Consider the following 11,756-nt stretch of genomic DNA (forward strand, 5'->3'; position numbering starts at 1 on the left):
TCTCAGTCATCTCCTCTCCAGGCTAAACATACTCAGCTCCTTCAACCTTTCCTCACAGGACGGTCTCTAGACCCCTTACCATCTTCGTTGCCCTCCTCTGGAAACATTCCAGGTTGTCAACATCCTTCTTAAACTGTGGTGCCCAAAACTGAACACAATACTCCAAGTGAGATCTAATCAGAGCAGATTATTGGCTGTAAACTTTATTTTAAAATCTATCAAGGGATACAGCCCAATACATAAAACTAAAAGTGGTCAGCCAGCAAACAAAATGGATAAAATACACTTCTCACAGCCACTTGTTTGTATCTATGAGCAACAACAAATTGTCAACCTAACCCTCAACGCTTCTGAGCTTGCATCAGGTCTTCTGACCTTACCTTGTCATAAAAGGGTTCAATCTCCTGGAGCCATTGCTTTTCATTTTTATTTGAGTGGCGGATTATTACTGAACAGCAGGTGGAGAGCAGATAGATTAGAGTAGAAACAGAGAGAACGACGCAGATGTTGTACCTTATTGCAGAGTGGGTGTCTGTCAACATAAGGTGTTGAAAGTTGACTCCTGTCCTGGGCTATTAAATCCATCAATCAAGTTTTTATTACAATCATCTATGCTGAGACTTTCACTAGATAGCTTAGGATAAGTGGCCTGGCCAGTAAAATCTAGTAGATCTTCAAGAGCTTTGCCATTATTTGATCCATTTTGGTCCAAAGATACACCTGCCATTATTTCATTCAATGGCGAAAACTCAGGGATGGAAATGAGTTCTTCCTTTGAAGCTGGACTATATAGGGATAGAAAAAAATGAAAAACAGTTTTTACTATATATTTTAACAACACTCATATTTGTGACAAAATATCCTTGGATTATAAAAACATCCCCTCAGTTCACTTATTCGACAGTGAGTGGATAGCAGATAGTTCAGCATACAATTTGAGTCTTGGGTACAGTGATAATCCTAGGCATCCTTATCTGGGAGTGAGCCCTAGTGAACACAATGAAATGACCCTTTTATACCAAAGTATTTTGTACCTTAATGGACCAGTTAGATAATCAAATAATGGTTCAAAGATTCTTGTGAAAGGGAAGTGGGAGAAGTGTATTATTTGGACAGAATTATTTAATTATAAACTAACATTAAATGCTAAATGACAGGATTTTAGGAAGAAGGACAGAGTGAGGATGATTTTGTTCATCCTCTTTGATATATCTGGGCTTTTAATACTATTGACTAATGTATCCTTCAGGAGCACCTAATGAAGTTCAGAATTACAGGCAATGCTTTGGACTATATTTGAGCAATTTGGTGCTGATGCTAAACATGTGTCTCAGCCCACTTTTGAATGGAATAAGTGACCTTAATATCAATGCAGATAACATGGAAGCAATGCTAGTGAGGTCTTGGCAAACAAGTTGGATAGAGAAAGACCTCTACACTCTATAGGACCTTGCTTTATTCTTTAACTCCAGGGGTTGGGGGCGTTTGTTAGTTCACTAGATGTGCCCAGTATTGGAAGACCAGGAGCCATCCATGCTTTAGGGATCTGCAGGCTAGGTTGCCCCTGACGATGATTTGAAAAATTCAGCAGGTGCGAAACATTACAGCCAAACTATTGTTTGATACTGACTACCAGTGTGTGTCTGTGCCAAATTTATGAAATTAGTTTTAGCTCTTAAGGCCTTGCATCATCTGGGTTCTGTGTGTCTCCCATGCGAATCTCACCAAGATCAGCTGGACAGTCCCTACTTCAAATTCTGTCTCATACAGAAGCTGAATTTGCTTTCACCTGAAGCAGGGAATTCTCCATAGTGGCCCCATAGCTCTGGAACTTCCTTTCTTTTGATGTACATCAATTTCTATCTTTGTGTTTTGGAGGAAGGTAAAAACTTTTGTATTTCAGTTAGTTAATAAGTTTACCTCCCTGGCCCTTAGTCTTAAGGGGTTTGTGGGGGTGGGGGTTGTTTCCTACTGTTTGGTGCTGCTTAATTTTTGTTGTTCTGTTATTGTTTGCTGCTTTGTAATATTGAGAAAAACAGCACATTATTTTTTCTGATTTTTATATTGTTTTTGAGAAAAACACCATGTTCAATATCATGTAAATATACAAGGCCAAAGCAGCCTCAGGCATAGGCAACTAGAGCTAGAGTTCTTTAGGTTCTGGCCAAAATTTTAATGGTATGTACCTAACATCCATAGACTGAACGTCATCTGTTGAATCATCCATGCTGTTAGACTTCCCATCTATTGCATCCAGTTGAATAAGGCCCATAAGTGGCTTAAGTCCATTAGAAAATACATCATGAGGAAAAGAGTCAGGCACAGCGCATCCCAGGCCTTCATCTTCTTTGCGGGTGGTCAGTCCATTCATTTCTTTGAAAGAATACCATTAGGAAATGTGATGGTAAAAAACACAAAAAGATTTAAATAACAAATTAAAAGATTAAAGGGATCCATCATGTTGTTTGACCCTATCACAAATGCAAGATTGTTCCCTAGAAAACATATATTGAATGCCATGCCTTAGTAGACAAGTTCTGTAGATCAAAACTGAAATGTATAAAAAATAAAAAGGATAATATGGAAGCTGGAAGTTTAGCTGGAAGGATAATATGGAAGCTGGACTGTTAGACATCACTACTTGTAACAGATCTGCCTACCTAAACTGTAGAGAAAACTAGAGAAAACAGTCATGTCAGACAGAAAATTGTGGGAGGGCAGCCTTCAGAATTCTCAGCAACCATATTTCTTACACAATGAGGCTTAGTTCACGTGATGTGTAGAAACATATAGCAAGTCTCCAAGACAGGGAAACAGAATCTTCCTATCAGTCTTCATAAATGAGGCCTTGTTCAATAATTAATCATGTGCGGTCATCACACATGTCAAGATTGGAAATTGTTGTCAGGCTTGTATGTAGCTTTTACCACCTATCTTGCTTACAATTTTCATTGTGCAGGTTTGGTAGTGGGGTGCTTGAGAATATTTATGGATTTGTTTTGTTTAGAAAAGGGGTATGCCACCTCTCCGGACTTGCTCATGGCAGCTCACAATGACAAAACAAAACCAAGCAAATAAACAATAAAAACAAATCATATCAATAAACATATCAATAAAACAATCTACCCATGCATCAAGCCAAATCAATAAAAGAACATGACAATGAAACCTGCCAATAAAGGCAGCCAGGGCATTAAATAGAACAGCCTGAAATGATATGAATAAAACAAATTAGGAGCAGATAATAAAACAGCTAAAAAGATGGAACCCTGTTAGTTAAAAGCCCGGGTAAAGAGAAACATTTTGGACTGGTGCCTAAAAAACAGTAAGGTAAGTGCTAGCCTCAAGGGGGAAGGAATTCCAAAGGCAAGGTCTTACCAGTGGAAAAAGCACTGCCGGTTTATCTTTGTGAACGCATTCCCAGCATATCTAACAATCTAGCCAATTTTGTGAAGTAGAGAGCCAGTAGGATTAAGGTGTTGGACTAGGGTCTGGGAAACCCCCACTCTGCCATGGAAGCATGCCGGGTGACCTGGGGCCAGACACACACACTCAGCCTCGACCCTGGCAAGTATTTGGATGGGAGACCCCAAGGAATACCAAGGGCATGACGTGGAGCCAGGCAATAGCATACCACCTCTGAACGTCCCTTGTCTTAAAAACCCCATGGGTCACCATAAGTCGGCTGTGACTTGATGGGGAAAAAAAGATTTATAGAGCAACAGGAGGGAACCTACCATACCCATGGGGGGAGGTATCCCATATACTTGCTGGGCAGCTCACCACCACTGCCCCTCCCCTTATGCACCCCAAAGGGGGGATTTTGCTTGACCCTCCCCTTCCCCCAATTGCCTGCCCATCCTCCTCCCCAGGTCCACCAGTAAAGGCTCCCTCTTCTCTTAATCCCCCCATCTCCAGCACTGTCACTTTAGAAGCAGTTTTGGGGGAAAGGACATTGGAGGTTAGGGGAAACTCCCCAGCATGGTGTAGTGGTTAAGAGCGGTGGTTTGGAGTAGTGGACTCTTTAGCACTGAGGGATTCCTAGCTTCTCTGAAGCATGACCCTTTTAAATCCTCATGGCAAAAAATCTTAGATGAGAAACTGGCGTTGTTGGGCTTCTCGCAGGATATGTTATCAGATCTTGGGAAAACTGAAGCTTTTGCCAAAATTAAAAAGCGCATTAAAGAGCTCGATTATAACAGCACTACTTTTCGTGCTCGTCGTGTCTGTTCATCCCAGTTCTTCGGAATACCCCCTCCACGTGGTCTGCCTGCCTATACATATTACCTGACAACTCCTCGTCTCTGTAGAGCTTTTTGCTTGGCTAGATTGAATGCTAACCCTTCTATGGTAATGCAGGGCAGAATTCTGAATATACCATACTCAGACAGGATCTGCCCTTGCTCTTCTGGCTCTATTGACTCATTAGCCCATGCCCTTTTGGAATGCCGTTTTTACGAGGAACTTCGATCGCACTATATTTCCCCCCTTTTAATATACAAATCCAATGCCTCTGTGACTGACATAATGCCTTTTTTACTAAGCGATAGGGACCCCAAGGCTACGTTGTCAGTGGCAAGATTTGTTTCAGACCTTATACCCCTCCAGCACTAGATATATGCTGCTCAAGATCAATTGATCAAGGAGCTTCTAAGGGATAAAAGGAAAGTAGTGGACTGTAATCTGGAGAACCAGGTTTGATTCCCCACTCCTCCACATGAGCGGCAGACGCTAATCTGGCGAAACTAGGTTGGTTTCCCCACTCCTACACATGAAGCCAGCTGAGTGACCATGGGCTAGTCACAGCTCTCAGCCCCACCTACCTCACAGGGTGTCTGTTGTGGGGAGGGGAAGGGAAGGTGATGGTAAGCCTGTTTGATTCTTCCTTAAGTGGTAGAGAAAGTTGTCATATAAACACCAACTCTTCTTCTTCCTCCCTCCTCAACGCCCCCCCCACTCAACCACTGCCGCTTCAGTGGCAGTTTCGATAGGGAGCTGGAACAGAGGCTCCCCCTTGGCCAGCAGCCTGCACACCTCCAGAGAGTCCACCTTGCCACTAGTTGATCTGCCCACCCAACTGTCCTCCTCACTGTTTGACAGTGTGTGTGTGTGGGGACTGAGGCAGCAGCTCCTGGGTGTCTCAATGCCTATCCAAAGTTAGGTGGGGCTGGCAGCAGTTCCTGCTCCTCCACACCCACCCACAGCATTACTGTCTCACTGGCAGGGGTGCGCATGTGGCTCCCACTCTTCCCCACCCACTGGCTGGCCACCAAAGGACATGCAGGAGGTGGGCTGCATCAAGGCGCGAAGGCTCGCCTGGCTCCTCCCTCCCTCCCTAAGCCTGCTAAATTGACGTGTACCCTTGGAAGAGATGTGTTCCTCTGTTTTGGAAGTTTTTTTTTTTTAATTTTTCAAGTTTTTCTGCAAACGTGGGGGTTCCCTCAAGTTTGCTGAAAAATCTCCCTTCTGTTTCTGTGGCTCCAAACTATGGATTTAAGTATCTCCAGATGGGGCCATGTTGAGATACTGATGGATATAGACTGATATAAATAAAATATCCTTACCTGGTTGACTGATAGCAAGCTGCTTTAGCTGTTTATCCATATTTAGAATCATTGGCACCTCTGGCTTTGTGTCTTCCTTCTGTACAATCAAACAAGGTGTCAAATTCATTAGACAAACACATCAACCTTTACAAAGAAGCAACTAGATTAAACAGCATTTAAGTCGTAGTTGTTAATTTTTGCTTAAAATATGCTGCTCTGGAATTACATTGCAAATACTCATAGGACTGCAATGCTGTGAAATAAAAGCATCCATCTCTTATTCTAGAATTCTCTTCTGAGATGAAACAGAAATGGCAAAGGGAGGTATCTGCTAAAGAAAATGAACGAGAACTTCAGCATGATTCTTATAGCACAGCTACACTAGTGAAGTATGGAACAAGTACATGTTGCCTATCAAGTTGTTATGCCAATGCATCCCTGCAGTATCCTCAAATCCTTATGGATACTGAGCCATATCCTGTCACTTTGTTTTTAAGCCAAGCATCAACCAAGACTTTTAGGGGAAGCCAGAAACTTAGCACTGCAGAGGCAGATCTTGCTCACTGTACCCTTCCCCTAGCTGCGAATGCTGAAAAGGCAATGCTTGTGGGGTGGGGTGGCAGACTCACACAAGCACACAAAAAGAAATCAGCTCTTCCCCATTCTCACTAGCAGTCTCTCTGCTGGCACTGCAAGGGGGCTTGTACTAGTACAACGGAGGCGTAATAATCCAGATCAGAATTGCTGAGGACCAAATTTGACAGAACAGAGGGATCTAAGTGTATACATCTGTGCCCCCATGTCCTTTATGCCAAAAGCTCTTTAGCTTTCCTCAATTTTACTCCAGTCCAGGTTCAATAATGGAAGTGAACAGGGCTGGGGGGAAAATGCTTAAAACAAGAAAGCACCGCCAAATAGGGTGGCTGTGGGAACGTTCACCTGTGCATTCCAATTTGTTTTTAAAAGACATTCTCCAACAGTAATGAATGGATAGGCACATAAGTGGATTTCCCAACCAGTTAATTTAGCTGTTTGTTAAAATGATTTATTGTATGTTGAACTATGAAATTCTACAGCCCTGAAATTCTACAGTGCTTATTTTGTTCATCAGTTAAAAAAAAAAGATTGCTGTACTCCTATACAAGGTAGCACTGATTTCCACCAATTTTCCCCTCAGACTTGGGAGAGCCCACCCACCCCAAAGGTACTAGTACTCAGTATTGGTGAGTACCACCACTAAAAAAAAGCCTTGATCATAGTAAAGATTCCGTTACATACCTTTACTTCCGGTGTTTCACTTTTTCTTGTCCTTTTCATTATTTCATCTATTCTCTGGGATGCAAACCAGAACATAATTTTTATCACTCATTTAGTACCCTTTCAGTGCAATACATTGAAGTAAATGGGCATAGAATGGTGTAATTCTGTTTAGGATTACATTGTTTGTTTTCCAAGTCTAATAAAACTATTGCCATTGCAGGTATATAGCCTGTATAATAGATAAATACTACTCCCAACATGTTTCATTGAACCTACAAAAGTTCTACAAATCTGAAATAAGGTCACAAAATCTTAAGTAAATGGTCTCCACACCACTCAGCGTGCAACAGATCATTGTGGTTGCAGATGCCAATGGGTTGCATCCTGTGATCAGTCAGAAAAAAAGGTTCTGATGGCTGCAGGTCTTTCTTGCTCTTCCCTCCTGCAGCAGCAATTTCCAGACCCTGGAAAATTTACCCCTGGGGTCATGGGACCTGCATGCAATAGTAGCCATGCAGGCTACAGCGAGGGCAAAACAGCTTCCTTCTGCCTCTTGCTCCCTACTCCCTTCCCACTGCAGCCTCCCAAACTGCATGGCTCCATGTCTTTCCCACAAACCTGGGAATAAAATTTCCTAGGCTCAGAAATGATCAATGGGTGGAGGGGCAATTGTGTGGACCTTGCAAAGTCTTTGTGCTAGATCCAACCCCCTTTAAGTGCAATTTGCCCAAGGTGGTGATCAATTCTATGCAGCAACAACATAGCAACTGACAAACAAGCTCACAATTTTATCTTTAGAAAAAAATAAGGGGAAAACTGTTTTTTCTTTGCTATTGATGTAGTATGTGCATGCTGATTATGGACCTACAAATGGTACCTCTACACAATAGATTGGCTCCAGCCAGCTCTTCCCCCTAGTGAAATACGGATGATGGGGTCCACTTTGACCACAAAATAGGATGTGCTGGAGATCATGAGACCTGCATGGACAAAAGCCATGTGGGATGGAGATTACAGTAAGGAGGGGAAAGTGGGTGAGACTGAGTGGAAATAAATTGGATTGCTTCAACCTAAATGACATTGCGTTGCCTACAAAGAGCAACTGCTATGTTCGCTACGTTTGCTCCTAGAACTGCTGGCTCCAAGATCTTGGATGTAGAGATTAAAAATATTTTTAAATAGTGTTTGTAGTCAATTCATACACATTGACTTGCAGCTCACCCTAATAATCTGACTCTTTTCATGTCCAAGAATATTTAGGTATGGCCTTCAGCTGCAAATAAGAAAAGTAACAATGCTTTTTATGCTTGATAGGAACAATTTGCTACCTTCTTTCGCTCCTGTCTTTCTTGCTCTATCTGCAGCATGATTTGTTCCCTTTCCAGACGCAAATGTTCAGCTGCCTCCCGGGCCTTCATTTCTGCAGCTTCTTTCTAATAAAAACATGTAAGCCAGCATAGAAGGTATTTTTATTCGTTCTTAGGTAAATTACCATCCTCCAGAAGATTTAAGTAATTTGGATACCCTCCCTCCCCCAAATACGTCTCAGGCCTGATTTAAAACATTCTGCCAACCATGCATGTATTATTGAAACTTGTATCTACATGGATATGGGCTCCATGTAACTGAAAACTTCCAACTCTTCTTCCCATCTTGGTCTACTGGGTCATAAAGGGAAATAAATGCACCACAGTCATCAATTTTCAGAATGGTATAAAAAATTTTATGTGATCCAGCAGAACCAAAACAAATTTGAATATACTCTCTCAGGAACACAGCACTTCTGGTGGGCAGATGGACATCTACAACAACAACAGAATGTATGACCAGTGCATTTCAGAGCTTTTTTGTAGCCATTTATCATGGAATCCATTTTGAAGAGCAGTAAAATTATCTATATTAAACAAACCAATTCCACTGAATTTAGGATTGTGTGTGTTTTTATACAGAAGGTTCCAGTCGGTTCAAGGATCACAAGTCGCAGGGTTGGATTTGCCCAAGATTCTGGAGAAATAGTAATGAGCGAGATGGACAATGGTCTCACTTAATGTAAGGCGGCTTCAGAAGTTCACTTGAGAAATGAGAATTTTGAAGAAAAATTATGTTCAGTTAACAGACATAAGTCTTGAAAAAAGTCACATCCCATAGCATGTACAAAAAGCCATACCTGTAACTCAATCACAGCTTGCAATTCCTTTTCTCGTTTTTCTCTTAATATACGTTCTTCTTCAGCTCTTTTTCTAGCTTCCTCTTCTGCTTTTCTTCTAGCCTTTTCCTCCTCATGCCTTCTTTCCTCCTTCTTCTTACGGGCCTCTTCCTCCAGCCGAATCCTCTCTTCTTCTGCTTTTCTTTTCTTTTCTTCTCTCTCTAGCCTTTAAAGCCATAGCAATATTTTTAGACTGGCAGAAAGACTGATCTTTGTATTAAACTCTACATGGTATAAAAATGTATACTTTTCAATTAAGGATAGGGTTACCAACTGCCTGGAGGAAAAAATGTGCTGTCCCTTTAGTAGATGCTTAATGGGATGTTATTTACCAGTATTACATAGCCCCTGGCCCCCAATATTGGGCCAACAGCAACTCTTCCTCATTGACACCAAGGTAAATTCAGGTGCATAAGAGAGGCTCCTTGCGTCCGCCTTTCCTGTCTCCCATCCATAGCCATCTTCCACCACCACGAACAAAGCATAATCGAACCCCTCCTCTTTTAGACAGGGAGACTATGATTCTCTCGCTCCCATTATGCTTTCATTTCCAAATTTAACCTTTCAAATCCTTCTTCCCATCCCACTCCCAGGTCTTCCACTTCCCATTATAGACCAGCTTATCCTATTACAGAGGCCCTTCCCATTGCATCTGGGTTAAGGAGACTTTCCCCCTTGTCTTAAACCCTATTCCTGATTTTCCCGTTGCACCCTCTGGTCCTGGTTTGGGCAGCCCATCACCTTTTTCTTCTCTCTGTGTTGGTTTGGTCTGGATTAGCCAAGAGGGAAGAACATAGTTTGGATTAAAAGAAAATGTAATTGGGTATTTGGCTTAAAGTAGTACAACTACATATTAGGATGAGTAAATTGATTCATTTAATTTTGTTTCTGTGAAAAAACTGTCATTTTTTCTTGCTGTCTATTTCTTGTCTATATCTTGTTAAGGTAATACAGTTATTTGTTAATTAAGTGCTTTGATACCCTTTGATTTCCCCCCCCCCCGTCTAAGATTTACTGTGCTAAAGTGGAGGTTGGGTATATAACAGACTGAACTATTCCAGTTTTACCCCTGGTCTTGTGTCTTGGCTGTACAGGAGCAGAAAACATGACATACCTGGTACATGGCCTGATTTGAGTAACATCGGGTGAAGTCATTTGCCACCATACCATGAAATACTTCAGCTACCCATTTTCACACATTCATCCTTCATTAAAGGGACAGGCCTGTTGGCGACCCTAATGAAGGGGCATTTATGCCACTTGTAGTCTACAACCACCCAGCTTTCTTGGGGAAAATGTTCAAAGTTACAGGGATCCTGAGAGGTCAGAGGGAAGATGCACCATAGCTTAGATCATCACAGTCATGAAACACAAGATAGTTACACTTATCAGAAACTGAAAATCTGATTTGAAGATTTTCTTCACAGCACCAATCAACTGCCTTGGTGTACATGTTTTTTGTTTTTTTTTTCAGGAAAAGAAAGATACCTTTCACGCTCCTCCTTCTCCTGCCTTTCTTTTTCCTCTCGTTCTTTCTGGAGACGAGCCTGACGTCTTTTCTCTGCTAGAATCCTAGTGGCTTCTTCAGCATCAGTAGTTCCTGCTGCAAGTTTCCCTAATGAAATATAGCTGAATTTGGAATACTAGCTTCCAGACAGGAAATTTATTGCCAAACTAAGTATTTCATGAAAATATGTATTAGTAACATCCTATCAGTTGCTTCTTCTAACAAAGTGAGCAAATTTGAAGCACGATGAGGCGAATGCATCTCATGAGGTTTTAAGATGCATTTACACCTTGCAAACTCCCACCTGGAATCCAATATGGAGAGGAACTCAAAGAGGAAAAGCCACATGTGAGGGATTAAACCCCCTTCACCACTTCTCTGCTTCGGATCACCCATTTTCAAAGCTGCTTTGTTTAGAAGCTGCCATTGTCGGGGGTTTACTTTTTGGGGGGATTTTTTGCCGTTAAATCACAGCTGACTTATGGCAACCCTGAACACTTTTCATGACAAGAGATGTTCAGAGGTGGTTTGCCATTGCCTGCCTCCGTGTCACAACCCTGGTATTCCTTGGAGGCCTCCCATCCAAATATTTGCCAGTGTCGAGGCTGAGTGTGTGTGACTGGCCCAGGGTCACCCAGCAAGTTTCCGTGGCAGAGTGGGGATTTGAGCCTGGGTTTCCCAGATCCTAAACTGACACCTTAACCACTACACCATGCTGGCTTTTACTACAAGCCTTTGAGTGTAAAGTGGAGTCTGGGGCTCAAAGGTCCTTTCCAGCACCTTCCCAGATGGGCATTATTTTTTTTCCTTACTATAAGGATGAAAACCGTATTAACTAATCATTTGAATCAACACAGTGCAGAGTTAAGAGGCATTACTTTAGAATTAAAAACTCTCTGTCCTATTAAAGTCACAATATTGCAGTTCTAACACAAAACTTCACTTTAGTTTTAGAAATTAAGCTTGTGATGGACCCTAAAAGTATGTTATTAAATATATCACCAAACATTATGCCGAAAATTTATACTCAAATATATGGTAACAGTGGAAAGAATAATATTTTCCGCTAAGTGGACAGCAGATAAATGCCCAACTCTGGAAGGATGGAAAAATGTATTGACAGAATATGGTGTTGTGGCAAGTCTAACATCCTATATACACAACAGACCATGTTTGGAATTTCAGGAAAAATGGAATGCCTTTTACACATATATGGTGGGAGGCTCAGATGAAAATT

At 41.8% G+C, this 11,756-nt stretch overlaps 1 protein-coding gene across 8 annotated transcripts in view; it reads right to left on the bottom strand.

Moving 5' to 3' along the window:
• Nucleotides 1-427: 427 nt before the first annotated feature.
• MAP7D2 (MAP7 domain containing 2) overlaps nt 428-11,756 on the bottom strand; it is a 34,235-nt gene continuing 22,906 nt past the window's right edge. For 3 of the 8 annotated variants that reach the window (XM_056861851.1, XM_056861849.1, XM_056861850.1), the window contains 7 exons: nt 10,501-10,627; nt 8,974-9,178; nt 8,135-8,239; nt 6,825-6,878; nt 5,565-5,643; nt 2,187-2,373; nt 429-785 (listed from right to left, as the gene is read on the bottom strand). In XM_056861851.1, coding sequence (XP_056717829.1) covers nt 536-785; nt 2,187-2,373; nt 5,565-5,643; nt 6,825-6,878; nt 8,135-8,239; nt 8,974-9,178; nt 10,501-10,627 — 1,007 coding nt within the window. In that variant the 3' untranslated portion in view covers nt 429-535. Of the gene's footprint in view, nt 786-2,186; nt 2,374-5,564; nt 5,644-6,824; nt 6,879-8,134; nt 8,240-8,973; nt 9,179-10,500; nt 10,628-11,756 lie in introns of all 8 variants that reach the window. The other 5 variants (XM_056861856.1, XM_056861852.1, XM_056861848.1 and 2 more) reach the window with 4 other exon arrangements.

Source organism: Euleptes europaea, chromosome 16 (genome assembly GCF_029931775.1).
Source record: "Euleptes europaea isolate rEulEur1 chromosome 16, rEulEur1.hap1, whole genome shotgun sequence".
NCBI classification, from domain to species: domain Eukaryota; kingdom Metazoa; phylum Chordata; class Lepidosauria; order Squamata; family Sphaerodactylidae; genus Euleptes; species Euleptes europaea.